We start from the raw sequence: 19,269 nt of genomic DNA, 5'->3' as shown, positions 1-19,269 counted from the left end.
TGCTCAATTACTAATTGCGGTCATCTTGCTGGGGTAGATTAGCTGGCTTGTTTGCCTACATAATCACGACACTTCAATATGATCAAGTGCTAAATCAATTGTAAGTTTTGTTAAAAAGTTGGAATGTACCAAAGCTACTTAAGATTCCAATTCAGTTTCAAAATCATATTTGTTACTTCAGGTTGAAAAGATATGTAAGGAAAGTTGTTGCATACATTAAATCAGTGGTATATAAAAATAAATAAAACAGGAGTTTACATTATTTCAGGTCCATTTGAAAAAATCAAAAAATACTTAAAAACAAGCTGCAGAGAAGATAATCAACCCAGTTAAAGCACAAATGAGCAAACTCTTATTTTATACAGTAATACTGCACAATATGACAGAATATTACTTTTAAAGATGAATTATACTTTACGCCTTTTAAAAAATTAGATTGAAAAACTGAAGGTGATCAAACCTCTTCGATTTTGGAATTGTCGCCCTCGACCAACAGTTCTCCCCATCTGTGGGTGAAGTCGGACCCTTCGCAAGGGTTTCGGCTGAGTGCTGCTGGCATCTTATCAGCAAAAGAAAACATTACTATACTTCAGAGTATAGAGATAATAACAATTGGCAAATTCAGATTGAATCCCACACATCTGTTCTCTAGGTCTTCCGTATCTAGTAATTTAGCCCCAACCAGAAAATGGCGCAAATAGTAAAATCGCACAAAGAACCTTTCGTAAATATAAGATTGGATGAAAAGCTGCAGTAAAATATGTTAATCTAATTCAGATTGAAAGGCATCGATCTCACTGCTGGGGTTGAGCAAAACCCTTGCAAAATAGTTTCAGTAAAAAAAATTCAAATTAAAGAGTACAAAAATTGTTCAGTAGGATGATCACATGCATAGTCAGAGATAAAAGCATTGATTTCAATCTCTCTGTCTCCAAACTCTTGAGTTACAGATTTTAATATGGAAAAACAGTCATTTTAATGGGGCATAAGTGGTTAGATCAGTAACAGAAAGCAGCATTTTTGCTTCTCTGTATTATCATACATCATGGTGTGGATTCGTGTTTTTCTTTAAAAGTACATTTGTTTCAGGCTGAATGTCTTTCAAAGCAATTCAAGCTATAAACATTTTTAATATGATTTTTCAACTCAAAATAATCTGTTACAGTTAATTTATATAAAAGCTTCATCAGAAATAGGCATAAAGGGAAATATTACAGTAATAAAAGAAGCTACTGACATCCAAGCCACTTCAATGTAATGGGATTTGTTTTGATATCATTCGTTGTATATGTTTATCATACCAATCATCTATTTACTCAAGAACTTTATTCCAAAAAGACAAGCAATGCACAATGTGAAGGTAATACAACAACTTGCACTTATATAGCCCCCTTTACCCAGGGTAGCGTCTCAAGAGTGTTTAACAGTGGCGGAGCCTGACACTGAGCCGGGGGGAGGGGGCTGTAGGCATGGTTGAAGAGGAAAGTTTTCAGGCAGGACCTGAAAGAGGGGAGAGAGGGGGCAAGGCGGAGGGATTGAGGGAGTGTTCCAGAGTTTTAGGGCGTAGTGACTGAAAGCGCGACCTTCAATGGTGGGGCGGAGGGTGCGAGGGACAAGCAGGAGGCCGGTGCCAGTCAAGCGGAGGCGCTGGGTGGTGGATTGGGGAGTGAGGAGATCGGAGAGGAAGGGAGGTGTCAGGGAGTGAATGGATTTGAACGCGAATGTGAGGATCTTGAAGTTGATGTACCTGCTGAACTGGACGGTGGATCCTGGCTAGTGGATGGCAGGTCTGCCTCTTCGGATGGCTGAACAGCTTCCTCCTCCTGTTGTCCCTCAATTTCCAGCAGAGCATCTGAGCCAAGGCTGAAGAAATAAGAGTTACGTTAAAAACTGGGAGGCCAAAAAAGAAAATTTCATTAAAAAAATGAACCAATATAGTGTAAGTAAATTCAAAGTTTGTAAGAGTCACAAGAAAACTGATAAGATGAAAAGTACTGCTAGCATTTCTAGTTTGATTTAGGACATTAAAATTCATTGCTTGATCAATGACTATTTCTTGCGAATGCTTATCAAGTTCCAGTGCATTATTGTGATAATTACTAATAAATCCTCCTGTTCACAGGAGGGCAAATTACAAGGCTCTGGGTCACTGATCACATTAAGAAGCAATCCAAATTGTAATTAACGTGTTCAATGAAAATTCCCAAAAGGACAATTTAGAAGCATTTAAAATTATCAATGCAATATGAAATCAGAACATAGCTGTGCATCAATCCAGAAAACATTTAAGTATTACATAGAATATTACAGCACAGAAACAAGTCTGTGTCAATTTACATATGGGCTCACGTGAGACTCCACTCCTCCTATTTCCCTATCCCATAACCCTCTATTCCCTTCTCCCACGTGTAATACATTGAGTAGCTGTTAAAGACAGCTCTTTTAAAACCTAAAGCCTTCATAATCTTTTCAGCTCACCCCTCTTGTTCGCCTCCTTCCACGAACACTTCATCTCCATCATCCCCACCACCTCCAGACTCAACAGTATTTGACAGACTGGTCAGAGTTGTTGTAACCATAGGAACGGATTGGGAGGCATGCTCTGTTCCATCTGATTGTATGCCCTCATTGAAAACAGTCACTGAAAGGAAAACAAGATGTAAAATAAAGAGCTTAAACTAATGAACAAGTATCTCAGCCTCATATTCAAAACCCAAATGTACATCAATTTGCAAGGTGCAAGATCGTGCACAAGGATATTAAACAGCAGTTTAGTTGGTATTCGGACCCAAATCCCCCAATTCTGAAAACTTTCTAAGATCACTTATCCAAACACTCCTAAAGCGTATCATTTTAACTGATTTCAGTCTTAGTGAACCATTACTAGTGAAACCATTCGACAAAAGACTTTGCGAATTTCTGTAACGAGCAAAGTTCAATTCATTTGTAATAATTGACTGAAAAGATTATGCAGTTAAATTTAACTGGAATGTGTTGAGCATTATGCCAAACCACAATTCTAAACTGCAAATAAAATGAACCGTGAAATGTGTTATGAATCCCAGCCTCATCCTACAAAATGTACGTAATCTGTGGTACTGACATAATAAAACAAAAAATTCTATTATATTAACATTCATTGTCTCATTGGAAAGGGCATTTGCTGAAACTATGAGTAGCACAAATATTCTAATTAAGTTACAAATCTCAACAAGATGAAAAATTTAAGATTAATTGTGCTTTTTAAACTAATTCTAATCCTATGATAAAAGGAGATCTAGTAGTTATAGTAGCTTGTTTTGTCCCACCCCTAAGAAGGCAGATTCACTAATTCCATACCTGGTGCATGAACCTGGAGTGGTGTAGTGGGCACACTGCGACCTCCAGACTCATCTTCATGAACGGCCGCAAGACAAATGGGAGTTTCATACATTCCCAGGCCTTAACGAGGCATAAGGCAGGAAGTTATTTATTAGCAGTGAGAAATGTAGAGCGTATAATGGTCAAACATACGGTTAAGGAAATCACAGAGAACCACTTGAAATTTTTAAGTTTACGATTGGATTTTAATTCAAATGTTTTGTGGGCTCACATTCATTTTATTAAAGCATTAATAATAATCCTTGCATTTGATATAGCGCTTTTCACGTCTTCTAGACCCCTCAAAGAGCTTCACAAAATATGCTGTAAAGTGAATTGACCATATATTTGTGGGGAAAACGCAGCAGCCAATTGCGCACAGCAGTGTCCCACAAACAGTCGTGGGTTGAAAATGACCAATTTATTATTGTTTTGGAGGGATTATTATTAGTCGTGTGGAGTAAGTAAACTTGCCCAAGGTTTTGCCCTGCCTTGCGTGGTGCACATCCACAATAGTGGATTTCTTAGTGAAAACGCACACAAGTACAGTACTACATTACTTGCAACACTATTTGCCATTTGGATTCACTGGATACTTAATAGTTTGTAGGGGTGTCTTGTGACACACAAGATCAACAGTGCTGTAATAACATTTACATTATTTTGATGGGGGTTGTGAACACATCAAATGTACAATAATTGCACAATCATGCAATCGCCCAAAGGACAGCTTGTGAAAAACTGCAAGAGACTTAAGGCGGTTCTAATTTATGTTCACAGGAAAAGCAGGGAATGCAATCGATGTTACTATTCTGTAAAATCTAGATGCAAGTTTATCAATCCTTAATGCACCTTCATCTGAAATAAAACTGAAAGTCACTTTTCTCAGTATAGACTGCAATTATTTTACTTAGTTACACATTACAAAAATTGACGGAGAAAAATTGCATTAAGAAAAATTACCTCCTTGTGATGCTAGTTGTCCAAGATCCGATTGGCTTGAACTGGTTTGCGAAAGATCCTCAGAGAGACCAAACCCGAAGCTTGGTACAGCAGTGACCTGAGGTGAACTAACCAAATTTGCCATGTGAATTACTAAATCAAACACGTGCAAAAGTATACAAGAGCACATCTGTGGCTTCACGTCCCCCACAAACCATCTGTCAAAAAATGCCTACTCTAGTGAGGCTAAATGTTTATTTCTGCTATTGGATGCCTTGAGCTAGTTTATTGTAATATTCATATTTGCTTAATATGAATTAATAGTTAATATTAACATGCATTAAAAGCATTAGCTAAGAAATGTTTCTATGTAACCTGATTGAAGTTTCATTCAGAAAATAAGTTTGTTGCTGTAAATATTCACCACAGCTTGTTACAGAATAGGTTTTCTGCTGGGTGGATTTTGAAAGGTTCAAATGTTAAACAACTTGAAATGTTCAGCGTTATTCCGGGTGTTTATTATCCCTGTTATTCTCATTTGGTATATTTGCAAATCCACTTACTGAATGACTTCTGCAAATCCATCTGATCGGTGGGGCACAAAAAGAGTTGGTGTGCTTGGCACCATCCTGTCATCTTCATCAAAGAAGTGTTGTTGCTGAACCAAGATATAGAACACAAATCAAAATTCCCCTGTGGCCAACTTGAGGTAAAACTCTGTACAGTATGGAAACTAAACTACATAGGTGTTCACAGTCAGGTTATCTCAGTTAGGTCAAGTTAGGTCTCCAAAATTGGCCTCATCTCTGCCTTAGGGAGAGGCAACAAATAACCAGGGTTTTGCATTCATTTTGCAATCTCGTGATACGCACTGGAAAGTGCCAAAGTAGTGAGAATATTCGGTTTGGCAGTGCTGGCCTCCACAATTGCTTTCCATCACTCACTGGGTTCACACAAGCAGAACAGAGTATCTTGGGACGTACTTTGAGAATCACAATCATGTAGCCAATTTGTGCAGCAGTGTGCCACAAACAGTCAAGAGATGAATGACCAATTTCACAGAACCGTTGGCCAAAACACTGGGGAAAAACTCCCTTCTCTTTGAAAGTGATATGGCATCTTTAACATTCACCTGAGTAGGTAGATGAGATGTTTTACATCTTATCTGAATGAGTGCACCTCCAACGTTTCACTAAAACATCAAACTAGGCAATGGCTCAAAGGAGCTGACATGGGACTTGATTCATCAACCTTCTAACCCAGGAGTATTTGCTTTTAACTGAGCCAAACTGATTTATACTCAAACAACATAATTACATCTAAATGAAGTTCCCTTTGAGCTTTTAAACTGGAAGTCATTGTTCCAGTTTAAATTGTTAGTCATTAACAAAACTGCCCTCTGAAGCCAAAAGCAACTGAAGCAGGAAACTACAGCTCTTCAATGACAATCAGGTTGAATGGGTAACCTATTCATCACCAACATAAACTAACTTGCCTAACATTACAAAGCATCCTTTGAAATTGAAGAACATAAACGATCAGCATGTCAGATACTTACCACTCCTGCGATGCCTGGAGTCAGCTGGATTCCTCCTCGGCTTGATGACGGACGCCTGGCTGGTGGGAACCGCTGGACAACAGAGAGAGAATAAATCTTTACCATTTTTATTAAGGATGTTAAGACTGTATAAGATACGAGGCTAACAACATGGGCTAGCAAGCTTTTCTGGCCACAATTCTCAAAGGAAATTATTTGAAAGTGAGACCAATTTTGTCCATAAAGCTGTATTTAAAGTGTTCCTCTCTGCCCCTACCAGAGACTCAATTAAACATTTTCTACCTGCTCAACAAAAATGTTTACAATCACTTTTCTTTATCATTCCCCAGTCAGGTATTCAAGTAAGCACAATTGCTTGGGAACTGACCATTAACATGATGTACACTGCAATTTGATTGGGAATACAGTAGCTCTCAATGTGTAGTCAATACTATTTGATTATTCTATTAAGATAAAGTAAGAAAAATATCTATTCTGTTGCTAGTCTTGTTGGTGGGTAACAGTGAATATATTTGGGTGTCTTGGTTTTTAAGAGTGGCCAGAGGATAATAAATAGCATTGTTCAGTATTAGTTACCTGGGCAGGGGGCCCCAATTCCTGTGCTGGAGGTTGAATGGTTAGTCTTGGAGGAAGATGATGCGGAGGTCTCCGTGGCGATCGTGGTGGTCGGGGAGTCTGCCTTTCAGCTACAGATTGGTGCTCTCTTGGTGCATCTGAACCAAAAGGTTCCACAGTGGACATACCACCTTCACCTCCTCCAGCTGCAAAGAATAAATCACAAGTTTAGGGCTAAGTGCCAATATCTGCCTCATAAGCAGGGCCAATACAACTAGCAGATATATTTGCCAAAAATTGCAGGGACATTTGATAAAACCTTGTGAAACCTTGCAGGGAGTTGATATTGAGAGGTACATTTTACTGCCTACCTTTATTTTTCCACTTTATTGATAAAAGTTTAAACACGAAGCAACAACACATTGTTGGAAAAAAATTATTAATGCTTTCTGTAACAAAAATTGGGTGCCCACTCAGGGGGAAATTTTTATTGACCTTGCTCATAAGCAACAGCAGTTAAATCATAGCAGCGAGGGAATGAGATTAGTTCTCCTTTGCAGCATTTTTGCCCTTGATAATACTGGATGCTGACAAATTGTAAAACGTGCTGTATACCCAGCACTAACATTGGAAGTGCTAAGCTTTTCAGAACCTTCACTCTGTGCAAAATAGATAACGAAAATAAAACTGGGTCCAGAACGATAGACATTCCTGTCACATAGGTCTCATATCCCTCACCCACAAAAAAAATTCAGTGGACGAAACTGCAGATGTGTACACAATCAATTTATATTATGCTATTTTACTCTCCAGATGTTGACATGTTGGTCTGCAAATTCAAAGGAATACTTACAATTATCTTGAATGTCTTCTGGTCTTTGGATGCTTTCACCTTCCTTAGCACTGCTCATACTTTGCTCATTATCTGTACTGGGGTCTGTACCCTCTGCACCCTACACACAAAATACAACTGATTAACACAATGACTATGCGCTTCCAGTAATAATTGTACATGAAATGTGGAAAGTACAATCTGTGAGAACTCAATTCTCCTGCTCGCAATCCACACTCATCCTCAAATATTCTGTATAAAAGGAACTACTTTACGCAGAGTGTATTGAGCATGTGGAACGCACTTCCAAAATAGTGGTTGAATCAAATAATGATGCATTTAAGGGGAAACTAAATATACACATGAGGGAGAAAGGAGTAGATGGGAACGGGAGTGAGTGGAGACTAATGTGGAATATAAACTAGCATGGACTAGGTGGGCTGAATGGCCAGATACTGCTGTAAATTCTATACAAATCCATTTTTGTTTTTAAACATATTGAATAGTCCCACCACACCCCCACCGCCCACCCCCTCCATAAAAAATACCATGTCCAAAATGCCATCAAGCGATCGCAAGAGCACGACTTGGTATTACAGATCCACAAAAATATGAACATAGTAACAGTATGTTATATTAAAGTTAGTCACAATTAAATAATCCTATTTCATAACAAGTTCAGCTTGAAATACAATGTTAAATTAAAATTGCAACTTTATTTCCTTTCACAATGAATGAGTTTTATACTTATTAGCAGCGCTCAACTACTTTACTATTCATGCCATTGTCTCCTACACTGAGATCTGTAGTCTTTAAAAAGAAACGCATTCTGACTCTCTCAGAAAACTGACATGGAATATTTGCTTATCTTCAGATTAATACTTCAAATACTACAAGTTTCATACAAAGTTTATATAAAAAATAGTAAACACACTGAACATTTAGACTTCTCTTTAAAAGCTACCCAACCATAATTTAATTGGCAATATGATGCTAGCTCAATCAGTTTTACTATAGGGATAATTGGCAATACAACAACAACTTGCATTTATGTAGCACCCTTCACCCAAGACAGTGTTTCGGAGAGCTTAACAGTGGCGGAGCCTGATGCTGAGCCAGAGGAAGGGAGGAGGAGACCGGAGATAAAACTATAAAGCAGTTTTAGGAACACAAAAAAAAAATCGGTATTGCTTTCAACATTGTCCTTCATTTATGGTTATGCCTCAAGATCATGACTGTTGAGCTCACTTCACCCAGAACGTTAAATATTGAAATTCCGTAGGAGGTCAAACTGCATGCAAACTACCTCTGCATCATCACCATCATAATTATCTTCTGCACCAGGACTGCCCTCATTGCTGTCCTCTCCATCACCATCCTCGATTCCAGTATCATCATCTTCATCCTCATCATCCTCTTCCTCTTCGTCGTACTCCTACAAAAGGTACAGTATCGCCAACGAGTTAAAACCTTCAGGAGTCGCACGTTTGTGTTGGTTTAGTTCCACAACTTGGATCCCAATTTGCCATTTCTACACAGGCATTGGTAAAATAAAGGCATATCGTGAACCAGCCTGCCCGCAGCCACATTGTGAGAGCACTAGACCTAAAAACAGCAGTGGAACAGCACATCCAATGGTTGCTAACTGTTGCTCAATGCTCAAAAGCCTAACTCCACACCTAAGAAGATGGCACACATCATTAATGGAGTTAAACATTACCTGTGAAACCTACAAGTTTTATGCTGATTTTAGAAGAAAGAAATCACATGCAAATTGCAACACGCTGAATAGCTCCCCTCTGTAATGAAAATAAGTTTCTTTGAATTAAATGAACGATTACCAACAATGGCATAAAAATACATCACAGGTGCTGAACCTATTTTCAATCTCTCTACTGGTTTCTGTCTGTCTTCAGTTAATGGTCATCATCAAACTCAGCACATGGGATCACAAAAGTAAATGTAGTGCAACTGATGATTATTCCTTCTTCTGTCATATTGCCTCCATATGTACTTAGTGGGAAACAAGAATTAAACATGCACAATCCACAACTGAAAATGCCAACAAGTGGCATGTAGAAGGTTGCTGTGGCAACTAAAGGCAACAATACACCAGAATTGCCTAATACTACTACACTTTTAAAAAATCCTGAACATTTCCCAACATTGGTTTAATTACAGGGTTAACCATAATCTTTTCAGATAACATTAAAAATAGATGAGTGGAATATCTTAAGTCTCAGAAAATTCAGACTTGCCAAGTTTGACAAGAGTGAGTGCTTGTGGTTTGAGTTATAAAACTATGCTTTTTCCATTCCAAATGACCAAAGTAAAAGGCAAATCTGGGTCTTTACTATGTCTTTGGCCAAGATTTTTCATAGTATGTGTGTATTTAATGCAGAAACACATTCCTTTATTGTAAATCTCCAGAAATACAACAATTTATCCAAACAACAGCACTGTCATTTAAAGTATAACAATACAAATCATAGGTAGTATTTGAGCATTAACTGGTATTCATTGTTTTATCACACACTGACATCATCTGCCACTGATACAAGAATTTAATCAACCTAATATAGTCCAGCTTATTCAACAGTATGTCGTGTACTTGCTGTCCTCCATTGTTGAGGATAATTCTCACCACCACCTACACCACAAAAAACATACCTCAAAGCATATCCGCAATCAATCGCCTGAAGGCAAAACATCCCCTGGTGGGAGGTTCGAAGTGACATTGCTGCTTGGAATGACATTCATCGCGGGTGCTGCACAAAGACAGCATTGAACGGTTCTGCCTCAAAGCCACTGCTGCTCCAGCCAATAGTATTCATCCTAAGAGTATACCTGCTCTTGGTCCTCTTCATTTTCTGCCTCGTCCTCTTCATCACTGTCTATAATGATGACATCGGGTGGCTGTGAATCTTGGGATGACTGGGTGCTCTGCTGATGTTCAGGGGGTTGAGGCACCAATTCTAATGGTAAAGTCTGAGAAGCCTCTTGGCTGTCCTCCATTAGTTGAGAAGGAGGATAGTCCTCTTCAATGACTACCTACACCAAGCAACAAATAATATGCCATTGCATACAACAGGTTTGCAGTGTATCATGCAAATAACCACTTCTGTTTCACTAACTGACTTCACCCTCCTTCCTAACCGCAAATTTAATTTTGTTTAAACATAAGTCACTGCACGCACAGTACTGCCAAACTATGGGAGTGAAATAACCTTCCTCACAAGCTCTCTGGTGTCGCATCACTTTATACAATTTAAGCAAGTGCAGCGGTAGAACAGTGTTATTTGCACTGAACAAGTAACTCGTGACTACAACATGATGCATAGCTGTAGTACTATCGTGACTCTTGAAGACAAGACACCACAATTTAGGCCATTGGCACCTTAGATTTTGATCATAATGTGTTCAAGTCACATTCACACAACCTCAACAGCTTGCACTAAATGAGGCGTCTCCACTGACCTGTGTGATGGAGTCTTGTGAACCCAGGTGATCTGTCTGAAGCTGCATTTCAGTTACCACTTCTGCATTTCCTTCAATGTCCTGCACATGCTCTTCCTAAAATTGCAATCCAAGCTTGAATTATGGCTTTCAACATCCAACAGAAGCACAGAAACACAATTCAGAAGCCAACTTCATAGATTTCAGCATTGATTGAACAACCCAAACAGAGGCTCTTAGCTCAAACGTGCCAAGTGTTTTCCCCTTTAAGTGAGTTCAGTTTTGGGCACCAGACCTCAGGAAAGAATGATAATAATAATCCTTGCATTTGATATAGTGCTTTTCACATCGGGAGGACGTCCCAAAGCGCTTCACAGAACAAACTGTAAAGTGAATTGACTGTATATTTGTGGGCGAACGCGGCAGCCAATTGCGCACAGCAATGTCCCACAAACAGTCGTAGATTGAAAATGACCAATTTATTATTGTTTTTGGTTTTTGGAGGGATTATTAGTAGGCGTGTGCATTAAGGAAACTTGCCCAAGGTTTCACCCTGCCTGGAATTGAACTCAGGTCTTTCGCTTGCAAAGTGAGTGCTCTAACCACTGAGCTACAGGACTCCATAAGAAATATTGGCCCTGGAGGGGGTTCAGCGCAGGTTCACCAGAATGTTCAGGTCTAAAAGGATTAAAATGCGAAGAAAGGCTGCATAAACTTGGACTGTATTCCTTTGAATTTAGAAGGTTGAGGGGTAATTTGATTGAGGTATTTAAGATGATAATAGGATTTGATAGCATAGATATAGAGAAACTATTTCCTCTGGTGGGGGAATCCAAAACAAGGGGGCATAGTCTTAAAATGAGATCCAGGCCATTTAAGATTTAAATCAGGAAGCATTTTTTCACTCAAAGGGTGGTAAAAAATCTGGAATTCTCTCCCCCATAGGGTCGTGGATGCTGGATACATCCACACCTTCTGGGGTGATGTTGACAGATTTTTGGTAGGTCAGGTTATTAAGGGATATGGGGAGAAAGCAGGAAATTGGAATTGAAAGGATTAGTTGAGCCATTATCTAATTAATGTTGGGACAGTCTCGAAGGGTTGAATGGCCTCCTCCTGTTCCTATGTGCAAAACCCTCCCTCCCTACATGTGGAAGGGTAGAAGATTGCAGACTGGAAACTCTGTCACCATTAATAATGTTGATCTTTTGTCAGAAAATTCTGCAATATTTTCCTTATTAATCACATTCCAAAAAAAGCACAAAAATGAATAAGTAAAAAAAAATCTACCTCAGGGCCAACTCGTTGGACAATTCTCAATTTCTTAGACTGTGGCTGGTCCACAGATTCTTCCTGAGCATGATCTGTGTTTTCCACACTGGTCTCTTCCTCTTCATCGCGCTGACGCTTGGATATAGAAGTAGTTGCTGAAACTGGACACAAACCAACATTCTTTAGATAAATAATCACCTTTAGATTATATTGCTGAAACATTCTGACTCAAATAAATACTAGTACTTAACAAGAATGCCAATTTCCAACGTTATCTGCCATTGTCACAAGATAAGGTTTGGGTATTGGGAAACATCATTTGTAAACTCAGCATATTATGAAATCCATCAAAACCCTTCTTTAAGTCATCAAATTCTGAATGTTTATAAATTCTCACAAGTGAGAGGACCCGGGATGGATTCCTGGGCAGCGCGAAACGTTGGGCAAGTTTCCTCACTCCACACACCTGTTTACCAAGCGGTGAGTAGGAACCCGATTGTTAGTCGATTGGCAGTTTACTTTTCAAAAATTAAATAATTTGGCCCCTCAATCCACGACTGTTTGTGGGACACTGCGGTATGCAATTGGTTGTTGCGTTTCGTCCACAAAATACAGACAATTCACTTTACAGGATATCTGTATAGTGCTTTTAGACGTCTCGAAGACCTGATAAGTATATCAAATGCAAGGATTATTATTATCATCATTATTATAAGATGGCCTATCTCACCAGTCAACAGTGTCACAATGCCACACCAACCTGTTCCAAACACAGCAGTAGAAGTGGAAGGTCTTTCTATCTGTGAGGTCTGTACAAGCTCTACAATGGTGGCTGACGGCTCCTGATTTGCTGGTTCTACCTGCTGAAGAGTCTGTTGGGTAGGTTGCACAAAAGCAGTGGCCTGGGTTTGCTGCTGTTGGACCGTTAAAATGGGCTGTGACAAGTTTGGGATATTGGGACTCGTTGAGCGAACTGTTCCACTTGCACTTCCAAAAACTGTAACGTGTTCAACTGGTCCCTCTGGCTGTATGGTAGCTAGAAAGATTAAAGCACGTGAAAGTGAACATAAAACATGAAAAAAAACATTATGGTGGCGATTATTATTAATAACAATAACAAATAACATTTGTTTCGCGCCTTGCACATCAGAAGGACGTCACAAGGTGCTGTAACAGGCACTTATGTGGCGCCTTTTGCATAATACAAGCATCTTGAAGCGCTTTACAAATTATAATTGATTAGAAATGAAGTAAACAATGTTATACAGCAGCCATGGCAATCAATCTGCATTAAGCAGCTCAATTGAGATGAGCAGCCATTTAACTTGAAATTCAAAGGGAAAGATAAGGCAGGATAACCAAGATAAAGAGGCCCATATACATTTGAAATAGTAACAGCAGGGCAGTCCCTTCACGTCCACCCGCATCACAAGGCAAATGGATCTCAAAATTAACAAATCAAAAATGGTACGATGATCTGAAATTAAAAAAACTGCATAGAATACACAATTATTATTTGGAATTTCCTTCAATTGGCCAGAAAAATGAAATGCAGTTTTCTGGTGACTCAAGGCGTTTTGACATGATGAAGTGAGAGGCTGAATACAAGCATTATTTTAAATTAACAAATTTAAAACTATCAAAGGGTAAGGAATGCAGGAATGCGACCTTTGCACTGAAACAACAGGATCATGCTGCATTTTTAATGTAATAGATCTCCTCACCTTCTTGGCTCTCCACTTGTGTGGTGGGCATTACGGTGGCTGTGGGTGTTGTAGCTGGTGCAGTCACCGTTGCTGGAGTGACCATTGGACGGATACTGGCTCTTGGTGTTGACTTACTACCAGGTACGGTGCCAGCTGGCACTTTACTGGGCGTTGCCACCAGGGGAGTGGGCTTGATGTTAGCTGTTGGAGGCTCGGAAGCACTGGAACTAAATATTTAGAACACTCGATGTAGCCTTTTGTTTCAAGTTTGCATTTCGTGTGAGAGCAAGTTTTATCGCATACAGACATCCAATTAATAATGTGGTCAAGATTAATGGATTTGTTCATAAATGATAATTATTGACCAATAATGCAGCTAACATACAAAACGTCTAGTAGATATTATTCGTATTGCCATCTTTAATTATACCAGATACAATGTTTAATATGGTAGAAAGTCAATAAATATTCAGAGTTATCACTGAAAAAATGTATTTATCTACTCTAACAACCCAGAACTGTGCTCCCTTGATAGCCTAATGAACAATAGCACCTTAAGTCATGCTGAACAGATAGCAACAGAAATCACGCTGTCCAGCTTGAGAGTAGGAGTATGACCACAGGTGGGAAAGGGAAATCGGACAGGTTTCTTGCTTCTAATCACAAGCTCTGCTGGACTACACAAGCAAGAGTCAGTGTCTTCAGGAAACGAGTGAGAAAATTGGCAAAACAAACCCAATTAAGCATTTTTTTTCCCGCATCTGATTTTAAAAAAGGAAATTATACTCAAAACGTACTGAATTAACTTCCTTCAATGCTTACCTTCCTCTATCAGTAGATGCTGGAGTTTGTTTCAGTGTAATCTGCCTCTGTTGATCCAGTTGTCTCTGTGGTTCAGAAGCCTTATACACAACACAAATCATAGAAAACATTAGTACAGTATATGTTTTTCTGTGTCTTTTCTTCCATAAGTTTTTAACAATAAAGATTCAGATAATAAATCTAAATAAGTGTAACTTTTGATGAGTATTGAATACATTAAATGCAGTTGATGTCAGCATGGAGAAAGTCAAGATAAACGCTAATAAAAGAACCAATGAATTGACATCCTCCGCTTTCCAAATAGATCTTGGAAACTTGATTAGCTAGGAATTTATCAAGGTTTGGAAAGCTAGGTTCGAGATGAAACAACATTCACCCGATGCACAAAACAAATGCACTGAGTATCCTAACAACAACTTGGATTTATATAGCGCCCTCCACGCCGGATGGCGTCTCAAGAGTGCTTCACAGCAACGGATCCCGGGACCGAGCCAGGGGGATACCTTAGTAGGCTAAGGTAAAGTGCACTACACTGCTCTGCAATACTGGCCCTCTGCAATACTGGCGAATACATCTCGACACAGTGTCAACCTCACAATCTATTGCACCAGTACCACCTTCACAATTTTCAGGCAGGAATTTTTTGATTTCAAGAGAATTCTGAGCAATCGTACTGAACTTGGGAGTTTTTTTTGCTAAATGTCGATGGTTTTACCTCTCTCACTAAAAACACTACAAATATGAACTACCTTAGATTACTACTCCATTCCTAAATGGGTTAAGATTCCGACATAATCTCTATTGCATTAACGAGTTATTGAACCAAACTGAAATCAAACAATACACTCCTCTGTTCTCCTGTTTAAACAGTTATTTAATAGACGTGGAACTCTGTCTGGTTTGGATAATCTTAAGAATGGTGATTCCAGGATTCCAAAAGCCTCTGACATCCGACTGACATCCACCCCCAATATATCACTTCACCAGAATGATTTAAGTACCATATGCTAATATCTCAAAAGTGCTTCACTACATTCTGTAAAGTGCTTTGAGACAGCTCGACAACATAACAAGGCACCATATCATTATTAACTTACCTTGCTGGCTAGTTCCTGGGGTTCCTCACGTTGCTCATGTTGTCGATCCTGGTGCTCTTTCAGCTCTCGTTTCAGACGAGCAATATGACCATCGTACTGTGATTTGAGTGCACTCATGCGCACCTCCAGCTCCTCTCTCTGCTGGTCCATAGTCGCGATACGTTGTTTAAATTCTTCATTGCGCTGCTTCAGCTCTTCATTTTCCTTCCCCATTTGGTCCTTTACACCTACACAAGACCATGGTAACAATGAGCTCAATTCCAAATCCAAACCGATTGCAGGGAAATCATAAATTCTAGGATTTAATTCTTTTCTGCAGTATTTTCAGGTGCTAATACAACCCACTTGTGAAAATATGCAAAGTTCCTCACCAACTAGTTGCGAGATCTTTTGTTTGGCTCCCACTATTGCTTTCTTCATCTTCTCTTCCTTCTCTGTAATCTGCTGTCGAAGTTGATCCTCGAGCGTTGATTTTTCCTGCAGTTCCTGGCGTAAGCGAGAAAGCTCTCCTTGTTGCTGTGATACTTCAACTTGCAATGTTTTCACTTCAGATTCTTTCTCATTAATAGACTACAAGAAAAAGACAAGCCATCTCTGACATCAACAAGGGCGAGATACATACGATTATTTACCCAGCCAGCAAGAAATGAGTTCCATTCCTTCAAGTATAAAGTTTCTTAACACAATATTACAAAAATCAATTAATTATGATCAAATTAGATGAACCCTTTCATAAGCAACACAAACAGATCAACTTGTCTACAGCGTGTTGTACCACGTCCACTGAAACAAGCCCCATTATTCAGAGAAAGTAAAACAAAGACCAAGTATACCTTTACTAATGTAATGTAACCATCCTAAACACTTCAAGTTAATAGCAGACTCTCAAGGGTGCAATTTAAGTTGTTTTAGCTACCGGTCATTTTTGCTCGTTTGTTGAAATTTTTTTAAAAATGACTCTTGGATAAATCAATTTAAGTTGCTAATGTGAAGTTGTTTAAGATGTTAAGTTGTTGAAACATTTATTATGGTTGCACTACATTCGCTATCAAGAACTTTCGAATTCCTTAATTATCCTAAGAGGATGTGTTTCTGTGTCTGTGCTTTGAACATTACCAGGAAAACGCTGAACAAGTCAGCAGTCTAACAGCGAACCAAGTATAAACTCAATTATATATCCAATCTAATGGCACCTTCCTAATATATACTGATCTTAAAATATATCCAGCTAAATACAGTTCCTCCATGTCAAGAGTCCCCCAGATTTATTTTGTGAGCAGTCTCACCTTCTGCAAGGCTTCAGTCTGAGACTCCAGAGCCTTGGTTCTGGACTCAGACTGGGATAGAATTTCCTGCAATTCCTGAGTGGCTTGGGCAGAGGACTGTTCTGCTTGCTGCTCTGCTGTACGTTGAGAGGATTTCTCGACAACCATCTGTTTTGGTGGTGGAAGATCAAGTAAGTTTAATTGTGGCAATGCAGGACTGCGAAACAATTCAAATCAATACAACTCAGAAAAAACAAAACGAACACTCAAAATTCCCAAAACATTTCTATATTCCAGCCAAAGATTAATGAGTATTTTTAGTGACAATAACTAGCCCCTACCTTTTAGAGTCAAAGCCTGAACCTCTCTATTTCTTGGTCAATCTCCTGTTACAAAATCGAGTAAGGAACTCAATGTAACCAATTAGAACCAACTGACAGCAGGATAGCTCCCCCACCCAATTATAATACTTTTTTTGAAATTTAGAAATGTGGGTTTTGTGGGTTGTACACGAGATTTACAAATATCATAAACTAAGTGAAAACCTTTACAGTGTACCCTGTAAAGTGTTTTGGGGACATCTTCCCAATGTGAAAGGCAGTGTATCAAACGTAAGGATTATTATAAAAACAATTTCCAGTATTTCAACCAATTAAATTATTTAACTAAATATTGCATCAATCATATGGAACTTCTGATGTCTTGCACAACTATTGTGGAATAAAATGTTCACAGTAAGTAATATATAAAAAAACAGTTGAAACTCAATGTTCTTATTTAATAATTTGATNAAAAAATTAATTAGAGAAAGTATTTATCAAAAAATGTATAATCTATGTTCTACTCAAGGAGATATGACATTACCTTGTCATACTGAACTTTTAGCTCCTCATATTGAGTCTTGTAACGGCGACCGATCTTTTTAACCTGGGTGATGGTTTTGATCTTCTCCAGGTTTTCTGCAACCTTTGTCACCATTTCTTGCTTCAGGTTATCTCGTTCAGTGGTCACTCGAGTTACTTCAATCCTCAAAGTCTGCACATCACGCTGTGACGTAGTGGACGATGCATTCAACCTATAAATAAACACACAAGAAAAATCCAGTCTCTTACTCAAATAACCCATCTATCTTTCCGTAATAATTATTAAAACAGTTAAACAATTGCACTCAGATTCTTGTAACCAATATTTGCTTCAAAGATCTACACCAAGGTCAGGTTGTCAAGAGACAACCTGACCTTATTAATTAATTGGTAACATAGCTCCACTTATTCTTCTCTCCCTCCTTTTGTGTAATTAACTACAACATTGAAAAAGGCGTAAAAGAGTGCATGTGTGTGCGTGTGCATGGGGGGGGCGGGAATAAGAGAAGGAAATAGCAAAACAAAATGTGCAACTTTACCTTGCAATATCAGTCTTCAGTTTCCCGGTTTCTTCAGTCAGTTGTTGAATACGCTTTGCATTTACATCTTTCTCAGACAGTAACTTTTTGTATTCATCTGGGTCAGTCTCTTTCTGCTGACTGATAAGTTGCTGCGATACAAAAGAAAAATAAACTACTAGTCATGTACTCATTACTACATTCATTCCAATAACAGTAATTTGTCTTTTCTGTAAAGTGTAGGAAAATCCGTGTCTGAATGTATTAATTACATTAGATAATTGTTGATTTTTCATAAGTATGGATAGCCATCGATTGATTTGAAATTTCGTGTGAAAAAACAATCCAACAAGAATTTCAGGTACTTGCCAATCAGGCCAATGAAAGTAAAGCGAAGTATAAAAAGTGGTCTCTGTAGATGATGCATTGAACTAGTGGTGAGAGTATCTCATCAGGGCTCCAGCCAACATCAAACCTTGATGCTTGTACAGTGCATTCATGTGAAGCTTGCAGTATGACTGAGGTAGATTGCTTCCCCCATCTCACCTGAGCACGTGCTTTCCAGCGTTTCAGATCCTCTTCCAGAAGTTTCTTCTCAGCTTGTAACATTCCACTTTTCTCGCTCAGTTCCGTGTTGGACTCCTGAAGAGGCAGGATGTCAGATTCCAGCTTGCGAATCTAATAAATTATACAAAACACATTGTGAGCATCAACAGAACTACAACTCAACCAAACACAAGAGCTAACAAATTAGTTTATTTTTTAAAAAAATAATGTAGGATTACACATTCAGACACGGATTATTTTCCCACGCTTTACAGAAAAGACAAATGACTATTATTGGAAAAAATGGTTTTAGACCAATAGATCACGATTGGAATATTGTATTCACGATATTTTGCATGTTTTAGAGACAGGTTTACATAGAAAATCAAATTCCAACAAAGGTTATCTTGAGATCTCTATCAAGACTGCATGAGGAAACTTCACCTTCCTGTACCGCAACTCAGTATTCCGTTTTGT

The 19,269-nt window shown here is 38.7% G+C and overlaps 1 protein-coding gene across 2 annotated transcripts in view; it reads right to left on the bottom strand.

Moving 5' to 3' along the window:
* tprb (translocated promoter region b, nuclear basket protein) overlaps positions 1-19,269 on the bottom strand; it is a 44,634-nt gene that overhangs the window by 438 nt on the left and 24,927 nt on the right. Inside the window, exons 29-50 of one of the 2 annotated variants that reach the window (XM_007895583.2) lie at positions 18,793-18,924; positions 18,268-18,398; positions 17,730-17,940; positions 16,887-17,033; positions 15,972-16,170; positions 15,601-15,827; positions 14,504-14,583; positions 13,700-13,908; positions 12,736-13,011; positions 11,994-12,136; positions 10,725-10,820; positions 10,095-10,298; positions 8,554-8,682; positions 7,269-7,368; positions 6,437-6,621; positions 5,861-5,932; positions 4,866-4,960; positions 4,324-4,430; positions 3,340-3,441; positions 2,479-2,641; positions 1,748-1,863; positions 461-559 (exon numbers count right to left, since the gene is read on the bottom strand). In XM_007895583.2, coding sequence (XP_007893774.2) covers positions 461-559; positions 1,748-1,863; positions 2,479-2,641; positions 3,340-3,441; positions 4,324-4,430; positions 4,866-4,960; positions 5,861-5,932; positions 6,437-6,621; positions 7,269-7,368; positions 8,554-8,682; positions 10,095-10,298; positions 10,725-10,820; positions 11,994-12,136; positions 12,736-13,011; positions 13,700-13,908; positions 14,504-14,583; positions 15,601-15,827; positions 15,972-16,170; positions 16,887-17,033; positions 17,730-17,940; positions 18,268-18,398; positions 18,793-18,924 — 3,223 coding nt within the window. The remainder of the gene's footprint in view (positions 1-460; positions 560-1,747; positions 1,864-2,478; positions 2,642-3,339; positions 3,442-4,323; positions 4,431-4,865; positions 4,961-5,860; positions 5,933-6,436; positions 6,622-7,268; positions 7,369-8,553; positions 8,683-10,094; positions 10,299-10,724; positions 10,821-11,993; positions 12,137-12,735; positions 13,012-13,699; positions 13,909-14,503; positions 14,584-15,600; positions 15,828-15,971; positions 16,171-16,886; positions 17,034-17,729; positions 17,941-18,267; positions 18,399-18,792; positions 18,925-19,269) is intronic. The other variant, XM_042335279.1, reaches the window with a different exon arrangement.

This window comes from Callorhinchus milii, unplaced genomic scaffold (assembly GCF_018977255.1).
Source record: "Callorhinchus milii isolate IMCB2004 unplaced genomic scaffold, IMCB_Cmil_1.0 Scaffold5, whole genome shotgun sequence".
In the NCBI taxonomy this organism is placed as follows: domain Eukaryota; kingdom Metazoa; phylum Chordata; class Chondrichthyes; order Chimaeriformes; family Callorhinchidae; genus Callorhinchus; species Callorhinchus milii.
Note: the sequence above shows the minus strand (reverse complement) of the source record. Positions and strands in the feature narration are given on the sequence as shown.